Below are 15,905 nucleotides of genomic sequence, written 5' to 3' on the forward strand. Positions count from 1 at the left end.
TAGATGTTTTTTAAACAACAACAACAACATTGGAGTCACATCACTAGACCCCATGAATGTCACCTTTATTAAACTCTGAAATGGTCTGGCTGCCTCGGTCTTTAATTTGTATGCTGCAGTATGATTAGTCTTCTAGATGTATATTTCCGTGTGTGTATAATATACACACATAAACTTGATTTTCCACTTCATGTACCTGATAAAACGGGCTCTAACTCACAAAAATGCACACCACAATGCATCATGCCACAATAAATGTGTGGTTCAGGTGTCACTGGACACTTCGCTGTTTTTGCTCTGCCCAATTCGTTTTAATTTAGAGGATGCTCAGAAGGAAGTAGTCGCCTGTTCATGAAAACAGCCGTTACGCCCACAAACAGCTGTTACTCCCACATAAAAGTAGGAAATACTTCATGTTGGAAATACTTCTTCATATAGCACATAATTAGCCACTAGCTTAAGAAACTATATAGCCTCATGGCAGCAGTGCTGCTACCACAGGACTTTGAGACAAAACAGGGCTCCCCTCAACAGAACGAGTGGTCTTGCCACATGTTAAAGTAAGTGAATATACATTAGCATCTAAGGAAAGCAGGTGGGGGCAGAAGACCATGAAATCTGGAGTTTAAAATTACCTAAGTGCACCAGTGACCCTTGGTCTGATCCAGCAGGGCGCTTTTTAACTTCTTGAATTCTAATCCATCCCAATTCTCCGCCCGCGTCCTCTCCATGACCCAAAATTGCAGATTTAGAGGACGCTTTAAAAGAAAAAGAGAAAAAAAACCCTCTCAAATGAAGCCCCTGCCTAAAAGAGGTCGGGCAAACGCGGGCAGATTTCGGCTGTAATTTCTATCCCAGCCACGATCCGTAAGGATAACCGAGTTCACCAGAAGGCGATGCGTCTTGTGACAGGCTCGTGCAGCTTGTCCTACCAAGTCTTCGGGGAAACGCTCTGCAGCTGCATAGATGCATTTGCCCATCACTTGATCCATAGAGGGAGGAAAATGGCCGCTTGACTTTCTTACACAACACGGTCGTTTGGGCGTGTGTTGTGTAGCTGGATCTACTTTTGTTTAAGAAAGAAATGAGAACGATCACACGCCTGCCTGCCTGCCTGCCTGCCTGCCTTGGTACGGTTGAGAGCAACCAGACACACGCGTGCTCTTTTCCCTTCCCTCTCTTATTTAATCCCTTGCAAGAATATCAAGTGCATCGCATCTTCACGTGGCGCCGCAACTCCGCAGCCTCCCCCGAGATCGTGCCACGGCTTCCTTGCGTTGCATCGCCATCCTCTGCATGCATTTCAGGAGTTCCCTCGACGGGCAAAATGCAAAACCCTCGCATTACTCCCGAGAAAGACACACATACAGCGTTTGAACTCCACGGTGGGATTTACTTCCGAGGCAACACGCCATGCAGGGGCTGCGGGCTTCTACACACGCCGGCCTCAATGGGGCTTGCTTCGAAGTAGACCTGGACCGGATTGCACTAATAAGGCTGCACCCAAGGCCGAGGCGGTGCGCGCTGGCCACACGCCAAACGCCTCCATCTTTCGGTGGGGGCCCGCCCAGCCTCCCTCTCCCCAACCCGCAGCGCATTATGACTCTCCTGCCTTCCGCTCTCTTTCTGGCCACCAATCAGGTTCTAACGATCCGGATGCAGCAGCGACTCCCTTTCCAGCCACGTGGGTTGCTCCCCTCCGCTCCTCTCTAGCTTGCATTTTTAAAACACACACACACACACATACAAACAACCAGGTCGTCGTTGTAAGCTCGCGGCTGCGCTTCCTAAACCCGCATCTCCCTAAACTGCATTTCGAGGCTCGTGCGCGCTTGGCTTGATCGTGTCTGCACGCGCAGCAGCAGTAGACCCCCCGGATTCGGCAGCCCAGTAGTGGACATGGTGGGTTTCACTGTTCCCGCAGAAGTCAGCGTGTTCCTGTTAGATATCGAAGGCACAACGACTCCGATCGCGTTTGTCAAGGTGAGATCTGGGGAGGGGGGTATTGGTGGGCAAATTGTAGGTCGTGTGAAGCCAAAGGCCCGGTAGTTGGATGCGCGCCCGAGACAGGGTGTGTTGTTGATGTTGTCGAACCATCCAAGAGTCTTGTGGCACCTTAAAGTCTAACACATTTATTATGGTATTAGCATTCGTGCGCTATAGTCTTTATCGGATGCATGAAGTGTTTCTTGAGTTCCCTATTATAGATACGTGATTGTGGGGAAGAGGGAATAGTGTAAAGAGTGAGGTCAGAGGAAATGAAATGCAGAAACTACACATAGTGATCATTCTTACCCTGTTAACAGTTGCCATTCACAAAACACATAACAGGCATCTTTGCATTGGTGAGCTGATTAGCACGTATAGTATGATAAAAACAGCCCTTGGTCCCTGTTCAAGCCACAGGAGATAGAGTTGAAAATCTTGATGAATTGAGGTTCAGCTGTTTCCTGTTGGAAGTCTGAGTTTTGGATATGGCTATTGAATCTCAGAATCTACAGTCCTGTGCACTGTTCCTCCTGAGGGAGGATCCCATTGAACTCTGAGGAGATTGCTTTCCCCTAAACATTTGTGTGTAGAATTGGGGTACAGCTCCAACATTAGAGTTTGGGGTTTTGTTTTGTTGCTGACTGGCACATTTCTGTACTATGCAACCTCATTCAGTGTGGAATCTACTTTCAGGAAAACATGAAATGCAATCACATCTTCTTTAAAACAACAACAAAATGTAACATCAGAATCCTGATTACTTTTTATGTAGTGATGAAATGGGAATAACCACAACTAGCATTTATAGTAGAAACAACAAAGAGTAGCACCTTAAAAGACTAACAAATTTATTATGGTGTAAGCTTTTGTGGACACTGTCCACTTGCATCTGATGAAGCGGACAGTCCCCATGAAAGATGATGGCATAATGAATTTGTTAGCCCGTCACAGGACTCTTCACCGTTTTTGCCGCAAAATACTAATGTGGCTACCCCCTGGACATATTTAGTAGGGCCAGCATTTGTTATTGGGGACGTGTGAAGACTTTTGTTTTAGACAAAGTTCTTTATTTAGGTAGATCTTAAAGGCAGCCCTCTCTCCAAGTAACTGTAATTGTGCTGTCTTACTGAATAGCAATACTGACTGTAAAATGATAGTGTGCTTATCCAGTGCTATTTCTGGAAAAATAGATCTTCTGGAAAAGACTTCACTACTTTGTGACTTAATCTTGGGAGTGTGTGGAATTAATTATAAGCAGTTTTACCAGTGTGCACTGGCTTGTTTTTTTAAAATATTCCCCTTCTTATATTTGCTTACAGTAAACGCACTTTATAAACTATTTTCATTGTGTTATTAAATATTTGCCAGTGATGTATTACAGTACCCTTCCACAACCCAGAGAAACAGAAAAACTTAGATTTTAAGCCAATATTTTCACAATGAAAAAGAGAGGTCTGAATTACTTTATTTTTTATTTATGTATTTATTTGATTTCTACTCAATCTTAATACCAAAAAAGGCATTTAAGGGGAATTACTATTAAAATTGATTTAAAAAAATCATTCCAATACAATAAAAACATAACAAGTACAGGGGGAAATGATTAAAACCAGCACCTAACTCACCAAGTCCCACTTACAGGCTAAAGTCCTCCTTAAATAAAGTAGTCTTTGCCTGCCGCAGAGAGACAGCAAAGAGGAAGCAAACCTAACATCCCTTGGCAGGGACCTCCATAGCCTTAAACCTGAAAGTAAATCCTGTGGTGTTCAATAGGGCCTACTCTCAGTTGAATGGGTATAGATGAAATCCTAAAGATATTTGGGAGTAAGCTCCATTGATCACAACAGGACTTACTTCCAAATAAATATACATAAGACTACGTTATTGGGTTGTTGTTTTGCACAGTATTTATAGCGGAATGAATCCTGGAGTGCCATCATAGATTTGCATGGAGGCTACTCCAGGCTGCTTACTTGTGCATAAGCGTAGGCTTGACAGCTTGTGAACTGCATTGTGGGGTGGTGTAAAGAGCCAGTATGGTATAGCTTAGCAGAGTGGACCAAACACTTACAAAACCATAAAGCTCTCTGGGTTTCTGCCAAACCAGCCACAAAAGTGGAGGATCAAATGAGATAGACCCCGTGTTAACTGCTTCAAAGAGGAACAGGAGGATACAAATGTGATCGAGCAACCGCCTGAGGAACTTGCATTTTGGAATCCCAGGTTGAAACCTGGAGGTGTTGCATTTTCCTTTAAAGGTTGAGGATCCACAGTTTCTCCAGCCTCTCTCCTGTGTCTGTCACCTTATCTCCTCCCCTACCTGTTAGGGAGCAGAATTGGAGTTCTGCTAGGGGACCAATGGAAGAACAGGGCAACAGAAGCCACACCTGTCTCCTGAAGCCATGTAACTTTCAAAGGGAGCCATGACATGTCTGGTTTGCAAGTAGGTTACCTTGCTGGCGTTTTCAATAAAATTCCCAAGGGAGTAGTCATGTTATTCTCTTGTTCTGCAGCACAAGTACCTTAAAAGTTTTTAGCACATGTTTTTAGGCACAACTCCCAAGTCTTCATACTCACTTGTAACTAAAATAATTTCATGTACTTCTCCTCTGTACCCTTGCCTCCATTTTCCTCCATTTCCTCTGTTGTCGTCTTTGTTTGGATCTATAGAATGCAACCCCCTTGCTGTCAGGGATCCATCCTTATATTTTGTAAAGCATTATGCCTATGGACCTGGGGTGAACAGCTTGTGACCCTCCCAATATTTTGGCCTACAACTCCCATCAGCCCTACCCAACATACTCAATGGTGAGAAATTATGAGAGTTTTAGACCAGAAAAATCTGGAGGGACAAAAGCTGCATTGATGATACCATATAAATAATATCGTTGTGTTCATGTTCATGGACTAGAGACCACTTTGTCATATTCATTAAGACCGGGTTCAGAAATTCAGGAGAAACAACGTAATGGTTAGTTGTTTCCCCCGCTCCCATGAGTGCCGGTCGCGCAACTGGGATTGCCCTAATTACCCACAATACAGCACAGGTTGTCATGTTGTCTCAACGCTGTGCAGTCATTATGACTTTTCACCCACCCATGGCTTGCTGTAGGGGTTGTAGGCTGGGTGAAAAGTCACCACAGCTGTGCTGCCTTTGGACAGCATGGCAACCCATGATGTGAGGTGGGTAATTGGTGTAATTCTGGTCACATGACCGGCATGTGCAGGAGCAGAGGAAACAACCAATGCAGGGTTGTCTCCCCTGCTGTTTGCCTGAACACCCTCAAAATGTTATCTTCTGTTGTGGGGAGTGTTGAGTGTATACACACATATACATGTATGGAGGCAAATGGTAAACAGCAGGACCAGAAGGCCATGAAATACAGGAAGTGTATCTGTTGGATTTCACGGCATTTTGCCTTATTGATTACTTTTTTTTTTAATGGAGGGATATTTACATTTGAACTAGGGACATTTTTCCTCCATACCTGTGTGTATTAGTTGAACAATTGGGGATGATTCTTTTGTGATTTTTCTAGTCCACAAAATCAGATTTCACAATTATTCTATCTTAAGGTACTACAAGGCTCTGTTGTTGTTTTTCTCCCAATACAGTATTGTATTACACTATTGCTGTCAAATATTGACAGAAGACTTTTAGGACTGGACCTCCACATCTTTAACAACAACAAATAATCCAAGGGGATTGAGGGCCCTCCATAACCCTTTTAAGTAGAATAAGGGCACAATCCTATGCATATCTAGAGAGGAAAAAAACTTTTTTCTATCTAACTATGCATAGGATTGTACCATAAATCTTTTATAATCTTAAATATACGTCCATTCCTTTTTTCTGCTTCCACTATTCCTACTATATAAATGTGAGCAGGTTTGTTCAGAATTTTTATGTGTTGGCCTGTCACATCAGGTATTTGGGAAACCAGGTCACAGTTTTTGCCTAAGGCTTCCTACTTCACAGTTGTACTTGGACTGTACTTTATCTTAAGACCTAGAGGAATGATCAACAATATGTCCGGGGAACATTCTTTGAGATACTTAGAAGTGTTCCTTATACCATTCAGTTCTTATGGGTTATCTGTTCAAAAAATTCCTTAAAACAGCTTTCCTCCAATCTGGTGCCCTCCAGATGGGTTGGACTGCAAGGGTTTTAAATCTGTATTTTAAATCTCCGCATTGTACTTAAATCTCTGGTTGTACTTTTATATTATAGTTTTAAGCTTTTATATTTTATATCGTTTTACGCTGTACCTTGAGGTACAGCGTAAAAGGGGGAAAATGTTAGCATAGGTGCCTCCATTAAAAATGGAGGCACCTATGCTAACAGTTTTAATCTGTGAAATCCCCAGAGAGCTTCTGCTATGAGGCGGTATAGAAATTTATAAATAAATGAATAAAATAAATTCTCTCTGGAGGGCCTTCTCTGCTGTGGCACCCCGGCTGTGGAATGAGCTCCATAAGGAGGCTCGCTTGGCACCTACATTATATGCTTTTAGACGCCAGGTGAAGACCTTTTTATTCTCCCAACATTTTAACAAACTATAAATACATTTTAACATGGTGTTTTAAATTTGTAATTTTGCATTGCTGCTGTTTTTATCTGGTTGAGCTTTTATATTGTATTTTATATTATGGTTTTATACTGTTGTTTTACACTTTGAATGGTTTTAATTTTTGTGAACCGCCCAGAGAGCTCCGGCTATTGGGCGGTATAGAAATGTAATAAATAAATAAATAAATAAAGGCAGACAACCAGGTGCCCTCCAGGTGTGTTAGACTGCAATCAGTGGGGACCAGTGGCGGTGATGACAGTTGGGCAGTGAATCCTCTCCTGGTTTCAGTCAGAACTCTAAAGAGCTACCCAAAGTGCGAACCCAGAGTGGATTCATTGCCCCACTGACATCGGAGCTACCAGCCTCCACTGACTACAATGCCGCTAATCCCTGACTATGGGCAGTGTTAGCTGACCTTTATGGGAGTTGTAGTCCAAAACATTTACCTACCCCAAATGGATAAAGTGGTGATGGCAAATAGAAAAATACAGGGCCTCATCAGCTCAGCCAAACTAGCAGAACAAGGTAATTATTAACATTCCGAGAATCTCTGCTTTTGTTTAAAGAGAAGGCTTCTGCATCTCTTTGATGTGGAGAGATTTTTGCCATGAATGCATTGAGTGTCATTAGCAACAGTTCCAAAAGCGAAATGACGCTATTAACATGTTGCATGGGTCCTGTATTTCCAACCTCAAATCTGTGCAAAGCAAGAGAGTGGGACGTAAACAAATGATCAGGGGTCTGGAAAAAAAGCCCTATGAGGAGAGACTGGAAGAACTGAGCATGTTTAGTCTTGAGAAGAGAAGACTGAGGGGAGACATGACAGCACTCTTCAAGTACATGAAAGGTTGTCACACACAGGAGGGACAGGATCTGCTCTCGATCATCCCAGAGTGCAGGACACGGAATAGTGGTCTCAGGTTACAGAAAGCCAGATTCCGGCTGGACATCAGGAAAAACTTCCTGACTGTTAGAGCAGTACAACAATGGAACCAAGGACCTAGGGAGGTCATGGGCTCTCCCACACTAGAGGCATTCAAGATGCAGCCAGACAGCCATCTGGATTCCTGCATTGAGCAGGGGGTTGGACTTGATGGCCTTATAGGCCCTTTCCAACACTACTGTTCTATGATTCTATGAAATCTGGCTCTCCTGGGGTCCCTATCTGACCCTTCAGGGTTTCCCAGATGGCCACACACCCTTCCTGCTGACCACCAATTGTTTGGTGGCTCCCTGGCTTTTTCCAGTTTTCCCCCATTCTGAAAGGCTTAGTTAGTGGCAGTAACAGCTTTGAGCTAAAATATGCCTTTTGCCCCGCCCACCACTGGAATACACCCCCAGAGAACTTCTCTAAAATGGAATGCGGCCCTCGAGATGAAAGTAGTTCAACATCTCTGGCATAAACATAGGGCCTGTTCAGACAACACACTAAGCCGTGGTTAGGCCGCTAACCATTTTGCAGCAAATGGTTAGTGAGTGGGTTTAAATGGTGGTTATATAGCCACAATGGTTAGGAATAGTTCACATGACACACTAAGCCATAGTGACCCTGTTCAGAAGACATGCTAAGCCACGGAGGTTAAGCATTTTGAGCTAAACGTTATGGCTTAGCGTGCTGTGTGAACCATTCCTAACCATGGTGGCTATATAACCACAGTTTAAACACATTCACCAACCATTTGCAGCAAAAGGGTTGGCCAACTAACCATAGCTTAGTGTGTTGTCTGAACAGGCCCAGTGTTTAGCTCAAAATGCTTAACCACCGTGGCTTAGCGTGTTGTCTGAACAGGGGCACTTTCTCCAGGCAACTACCTGCCCCCCTTTCAAGAAGCAGCTTCAAGAATGAGCATGGAACATTTCTGCCCCACCACCGAGTCCTTTTAATGACACATTAGGTTTGTTTTTTTATAAAGCATCTCTGCTATGTACCCAAAGCTATTTCCAGCATAAAAACCAAAACAACATCAGCGAATAGATTACAGTAATCGGCTACTAAAATCTCTAGATTAAAACCATGATTGCAGTGAAATTACATTAGCGGTACAATCCTTTGCATTTCTACTCAGAAACAAGTTCCGTTGGATTCAGTGGGGCTTACTCCTGGTTAAAGGATTATAGGATTGCAGCCTGAAAGCCCAAAAAAAACACACAAACCAGTTTAGAGTTCCTACCCCCACAAGGCCTTTTGACATCAAAAGTTATTTGCCATCTTGTTGGCATCAGGCAAGGAAATCACCAAACATCCCTCTCCGTGGCAGTGGATTCCATTGTGTGGGGACACCACTGAAAATGCCCAGTCTAGTTTGGCTTTTAGGCCACCATTCTGTTTCTGTGCTGGTTCACTCAGAAGTAAATCACGTCTAGTTTAAATGGGATGTTATGGTTGCTGTGTATATTTTATTGTAAAACGAGTTTGATGATTTAAAATGTGTTCTGGGGCAGCCCCGCATGAAGCGTAGTGAGTATTGCTGACTGAGGAACTCACTGCCACAAGATGTAGTGATGGCCACCAATCTGGATGGCTTCAAAAGGGGGTTGGATAAATTCCTGGAGGCAAAGGCTATCAATGGCTACTAGCCCTGATGGTTGTGTGCTATCTCCAGTATTCGAGGCAATAAGCTTGTGTACACCAGTTGCTGGGGAACCTGGGTGGGAGGGTGCTGTTGCACCATGTCCTGCTTGTTCATCCCTGGCCGATGGCTGGTTGGCCACTGTATGAACAGAGTGCTGGACTAGATGGACCCTTGGTCTGATCCAGTATCAGGGCACTTCTTAAGTTCTTATGGTGGGCAATTTGCCTTGAAAGACCGCTTGCCTGCCTCTATTAACGTTGAGGTGAAGGGGGAGCATTGGCTGTTTTCTCAATTGCACACTCTGTTCACGCAAGGCAACCGTAACATCCAAGTCAAACCAAGAAGGATACTATGCTGACCACTCAAACGTCAATATAACAAAAGTCAGAACAAAAAATACAAACATAGGAGAAAAAAACCAAAGTAATATATGCACAGAATAATATAATATAATGTAAAAGAGTTAATAACAGAATACCCAAAAGTAATCTACGGTGGCCAAACTTTGCAAGAAAACGTCTTTGATTCTTATATGTTCTGTTGCAGGGGTGGGCAGAAGGTAGATGTCCAGATGGTTGGACTTCAGCTCCCATAAGTGGTCAGGATTGTTGGGAGCCAGAAGTGCAAAATATCTGGAGATAGGCCTTCTACCCACTCCTGCTGTATTACATTATTCTGTGCATAAATGTCTTTATTTTTTTCAACAGCGAAATCCTGTAGGCATGCTCAGTGCCCTGTATGACCGTGCTCCAGAATTGTAATGTGCAGAGGTTCCACAGCAGTGCTTCAAAGGGGTGGGTTCCCTAGTAGATGCACAGTGAAATGCGTTTTCCCATCATTTTCCAGTGCGAACTAGAGTAATTTGCATAGGTGAATGTTCAGATTGCATCAGAACAATTTCTGATGCCCCAGAGAGATCTAATTTAGTATGTTTGATTTACCTGCATTTAGTAAATGACAAAGCTCAAGAAAGTATCTCATATTAATTTTTTTGTCCTCATACACTACAAGGGTTTGACCTGAAATAGGTTGGGGGGGGGGGGGGAATCGTACTTAATGTGATCTAAATATTATATTTTGTAGAATTTGTTATTGGAATACATGTAAAAATTTAAAGAAAACATCATGTGCTTCCCTTACATTATTTATGTTTAAGAAAGAACAAAGGTACTGAAAATGCTGACACTCTAATTAAGCATCCCAAGAATTGTGTGTGATCTGGTGACAACCACTCATCTATTTGAGCAGAGTTCAGTTCTCTTCCACTGAGGTTGCTGGGGCACCTTTAGCTTCACTGTCACTACTTATTTAGTTGCATTTCACTCCGAGGCATGTGAATGTTTCAGTGTATTCTCTCACACACTTGCTAAGGGATAACCACCCGAAAAACATTAATGACAACTTTGAAATTGCCTAATATTGTCTTTGCGATTGGCATCCATTCATTTTTACTAACGAACCTAAGAAATGGGGAGGGGGAATCCAAAGAAAAAGCACTGGAAAAGATTTCCACCCCACATCACTGTTGATGTGGAAAAACTTTCTAAAATACACAGGTCCAGTATAATTCTCCAGGGTCTTTGATATCTGGCATCTCAGCTCCTTTTTTTTTTTTTTAAGCTAAAGAATGATTTTTTCTTTTTATTTGTGCAAAGCAAATGCTCTCAGCTATTTCTTGTCCTGTCCCCACCCCGAAAAGATCCCTCCCTTCCTGTGGGCTTTCAGAAGAAGCATATTTATGTTCTTAAATGGCCATGCGTGTATATCCTCTATTCCGTCCTTCTCCAACCTGGTACCCTTCAGATGCAATGGATTGCAGCACTCATCATTGCCAGCCAGCACGCTGGGCACTGAAGTCCAACACATCTGGAGGTCACCAGGTAGGGGGAAATGATTTTATTGCTCCGTCAACAGCCATGAGATTATGGAATCTAATATGCATAGGGATGAGAAGGGGCTGTGGCAAGGACGCATCAGTGTCAAAGAGGACATCCTTTTCCAGCAGGCATTTAATTTCTAATCTGCTGCTCTGGTTATTAAACTGGCTCTTTCATGTTTTTAGGAACCATCCTACGGTTCCTGGGCAAGTGCCCTCCGGGACCATAGGATTGTTCAGAGTCCCTCTTCCAAGGCTGGGGACAGCGCTCCAACTTCGGAAGGGGGAGCCGGAGATCCAACCCCTCGCAGCCAGCGCGGAAAGAACCGCGACGGCTGCCCTCTGAGCTTGGAAAAATGACCTCAGAGGTGGAAGAAAAGGGAGGCATTCTGATGGGTGAGTTATCTGGAGCCTCTCCCAGCCTCCTTCCCTCCCCCTTCGAAGCACCCTCACTAGATGGACTGAAAAGCTCATCTAGCAAAATCTGCAGGGTGGGAGGACTGGGAGGCAAAGATTGCCTCTGCTGCTCCTCCCACCCTGCATTGGTTGATTGGTCGCCTCCAGGTTTGGGGGCTTCTGATCACCTAGGGAAGTTGTGGGCTCTCCCACCCTGGAGGCATTCAAGACGCAGCTGGACAACCATCTGTCAGGGATGCTTCAAGGTGGATTCCTGCAATGAGCAGGGGGTTGGACTCGATGGCCTATGATAGGATTGCGCCCTTAATGTTTTGATATTTTCATTGTTGTATTTGTTGCTTTGGCTGTTAATTTATTTATTATTTTTTTATGATTGCAAATCTCTCTGAGGGCATTGGCCAGTTAGATGGGATTTTAATGTAATAAATGAGATTTTTGATTCTGGAGAATTTGCTAGGCACTCAAGTGGTTGGTAGAGAAACAGAAGGGTTTGTCGAATACTATGAATTCTAATCATAGAATCATAGAATAGCAGAGTTGGAAGGGGCCTACAAGGCCATCAAGTCCAACCCCCTGCTCAATGCAGGAATCCACCCTAAAGCATCCCTGACAGATGGTTGTCCAGCTGCCTCTTGAATGCCTCTAGTGTGGGAGAGCCCACAACCTCCCTAGGTAGCTGATTCCATTGTCGCACTGCTCTAACAGTCAGGAAGTTTTTCCTGATGTCCAGCCGGAATCTGGCTTCCTTTAACTTGAGCCCGTTATTCCGTGTCCTGCACTCTGGGAGGATCGAGAAGAGATCCTGGCCCTCCTCTGTGTGACAACCTTTTAAGTATTTGAAGACTGCTATCATGTCTCCCCTCAATCTTCTCTTCTCCAGGCTAATGCGGAAGTGCAACTTCTTGGAAAGATCCGTGTAATGAAACAGAGTTAAGTTTGTGATGTATTTGTGGCCTTCAAGTATGTTTTACTTCCTAAACCAGCTTCAAGCCTGTCTTTATTTGGTATGGCTCCTGGCCACACATCCGTGGGAATTATCACATCCTGTGAAAGGGCCGTTGACCTCTACCACATCGCATCCTTACAAAACTGCAGGGCCTGAACTTATTTGGGGAAGCCATGAAAGTTAAACCAAGACTTAAATCCAGGGTTAAAGTCATAATAGGACGTCTTTATAGTTAAGAAGTGGAATTGGGTTTCTGTGGTAGCAAGGAGACAAGATGAGTATCTGTAGGCCCAGGTCTTGGCTTCGGAATGGTGGTAGTCTAGAAAAGGGCCAATTCATTAGGTTCCTACTCCTTCACATAAAGTAGGGTGATCATATGGAAAGGAGGACAGGGCTCCTGTATATTTAACAGTTGTATAGAAAAGGGAATTTCAGCAGGTGTCATTTGTATACTAGACTGACCAGATACAGAAGAGGGCAGGATTCCTGCAGCTTTAATTGTTTTGATGAAGAGGGAGTTTCACCAGGTGCTGCATGCATACAAATGACACCTCCTGAAATCTCCCTTTCTATGTAATTGTTAAAGATACAGGACCCCTGTCCTCCTTTCCATATGGTTACCTTACATAAAGTAGTTCACAGCTGTGCCACTGCCCCCACATTTCTGGAATGGGTCCCCACTGGGAGTCTATTAGATTCCATCATTGCAAGCTTTTTAGGAAGGCCCTGAAGACTTATTTGTTGTTTTCTTAACAGTTGCATAGAAAATGGGGTTACGTTTCCTTGGACTTTCCTGGTTTATAGCTGCTTTGTTGTAGATTTTAGTAATGTTTGGGCCAGTTTTTTTTTATTATGGGTGTTTGTTAGTTTTATGATTATTTTTCTCTTATCATTGGATGGGTTTTTACTCTATGGTAGTTTGTTGTAAGCAGCCTTGGGAAGACTTCTACCCTGAAAAACATCCTAAAAATGTTTTAAATAAAATAACTTACTTGAATGGGGAGGAGTTATTTCTTCCAAGCCAGATTAGCCTTTGTTTCTGGGATGACCGTATAATTTTAGAAGGAGCAGGAATCTCTCTTTTTGAGAACAATTGCATGAGTAATCAACCTTGAACTTCATTACTTCAGGAAGGCCACGTCGTTTGTCGTTTAGCAAGTCCCTTGTTCCTGGACATGAGCTGAAGTGTTAGACGTGACAAACCTTTTTGTTCTCTGTATAATTGGGCAATGCCCGATTTAGCTGTCCCTTAAGATGGCACTTTTTCCAAGCCTCAATTATAGCAACAAACCAGCCACTCTTGGCTAATTCTCCATTTGGTTCTGCACTTAATTGAAAGACGCACACTTCACTTGAATGGTTGCCATCTGAAAGCTTTGAACTCACAAACACGGCTCTCATTGATAGTACTAGAAATTGCGAGTAATGGGCGGGCGGGGGGATGGATGACAACATGAACGAATGTATTGTGTCGTTGTTTTTATAAGCTGAATTAGGTATCAGTTCAATGTTAATGGGGCATTTCCTGTTCATAACTTTACCTTGCACTATCCCTGTACAGGCCTACGCCTCCTACTCATTTAGATCAGCCTTCCACCAATCTGGTGCCCTCCAGATGTGTTGAACTGCAAGTCCCAGCATTCCCAGCCAGCATCACCATTGGGGAAGGCTGTCTTAGATAACTCTACTCTTGCCTTTTTAACTTCCCCCTTCTGTAGTGCTCCCTTTCTCTTCCTCAAATCTCTACTGAAGGTCCTTTCTCCGTGAAGCCCTGATCATCCCTAATTGCAGGGGGTGAGAATCTGAGGCCTCCAGATGTTGTTGAACTATATTTATTTATTTATTACATTTTTATACTGCCCAATAGCCAAAGCTCTCTGGGCGGTTCACAAAAATTAAAACCATAATAAAACAACCAACAGGTTAAAAGCACAAATACAAAATACAGTATAAAAAGCACAACCAGGATAAAACCATGCAGCAAAATTGATATAAGATTAAAATACAGAGTTAGAACAGTAAAATTTAAATTTAAGTTAAAATTAAGTGTTTAAACACTGAGTGAATAAAAAGGTCTTCAGCTGGCGACGAAAGGAGTACAGTGTAGGCGCCAGGCAGACCTCTCTGGGGAGCTCATTCCACAACCGGGGTGCCACCGCGGAGAAAGCCCTCCTCCTAGTAGCCACCTGCCTCACTTCCTTTGGCAGGGGCTCACGGAGAAGGGCCCCTGTAGATGATCTTAAAGTCCGGGCAACTACAGCTGCCATCATCTCTGACCATTAGTCATATTGGCTGGGGCTGATGGGAGTTAAAACCTGACAACATCTGAAGGGCAACAGGGTCTTTGCTCCTACCCAACTGTAACAAAATCTTTCATACGTAAAACAGCAGTTGTTCACCTTCATCCATTGTTGCTCACTTAAAGAAATCTTAACTCATGAATCATGTGGGTTTTAATTGATTTTCCACACACACTGCCCTGGGCTCCCCGGAGGAAGGGCAAGATATAAATATCATAAATAATAACACTTAGTATAGTTCTTCCCATATGGTACCATTTCCTCCACGTTAAAAAAACAAAAACGAACGTCGCACACATGGAAACAAGCATGTTCAAGGGTAGGATAGGCTAGTTCAGTGGTAGAGCATGTTTCGCATGCCAAAAGGTCCCATGTGTAATTCTTGGCATATCCAGCTGTGGCTGAGAAAGAATCCTGTCTGAAAACCTGAGGTAGACAATACTGAGCTAGTTGTACCAATGTCCTGACCAGGTATAAGACAGGTTCCTATGCTCCTTGACATATTGGCCCAGTTCGGATATAACGAGAAGCCACCATGCGTGAATTTCCCCACAGGGCTGCTTGTTGCAGTAGCGGCCTTCATTTTGAATATTCGGGGCTTGGCAGGGGTGGGTTGTTGGGGTGGTTGACAAGCCACCCAGATCCCATAGGCTGTTTTAGGGTTGTGGGTGGCTTGTTAATCAGCCCAATAACCCACCCTCACTGGGCCTGCACTTAATAAGAAGCTGCAGCGTGCCACGAATATTCAAAATAGCCCCCACCACTATAAGAACCCCTTTGGGGGAATTCATCCATAGTGGCTTCTTGTTACAGGCTAACCAGGATATTAACTTTCCACAGACAGAAAGTCTTTTTGACTGTTCAGACATGAGATAGCCCCCCCCCCCTCTTTTGCTCTCTCACCTCTCTGAAGTCTGCAGCAGTGGTCAAAGAAGGACTGTACCACATAATATTACTAACTGTGCAAGTTGGCTCTTAACAATTTTTCAACTTCAAAATATCCCTCCATAATCATGTTTCCAGGGACGATTGGATCACCCTATCTGAATATATACCAGTGATGTGGGTTTTCTAGAGTTTTTTTTTCCTGTTTTTGTTTGTTTGTTTGTTTGTTTGTTTGCAACCCTAAATTGATTGACATGTTTTAAATAAAGTAAATCTGATTTAGTGAATTTATTTGGCTTGTTTTTAGGTTTGTATACCGAATATATTCCATGTTAATTTTATATGTTA

General features: G+C 43.4%; 2 protein-coding genes across 2 annotated transcripts in view; one reads left to right on the forward strand and one right to left on the reverse strand.

The window, feature by feature from the left end:
* HNRNPDL (heterogeneous nuclear ribonucleoprotein D like) overlaps window positions 1-15,905 on the reverse strand; it is a 63,162-nt gene that overhangs the window by 12,413 nt on the left and 34,844 nt on the right. The gene's annotated exons all lie outside the window — the stretch shown is intronic.
* ENOPH1 (enolase-phosphatase 1) overlaps window positions 1,741-15,905 on the forward strand; it is a 28,994-nt gene continuing 14,829 nt past the window's right edge. Inside the window, exon 1 of the mRNA XM_063135639.1 lies at window positions 1,741-1,983. Coding sequence (XP_062991709.1) covers window positions 1,900-1,983 — 84 coding nt within the window. The 5' untranslated portion in view covers window positions 1,741-1,899. The remainder of the gene's footprint in view (window positions 1,984-15,905) is intronic.

The sequence above is a fragment of the Elgaria multicarinata genome, chromosome 10 (assembly GCF_023053635.1).
Source record: "Elgaria multicarinata webbii isolate HBS135686 ecotype San Diego chromosome 10, rElgMul1.1.pri, whole genome shotgun sequence".
In the NCBI taxonomy this organism is placed as follows: domain Eukaryota; kingdom Metazoa; phylum Chordata; class Lepidosauria; order Squamata; family Anguidae; genus Elgaria; species Elgaria multicarinata.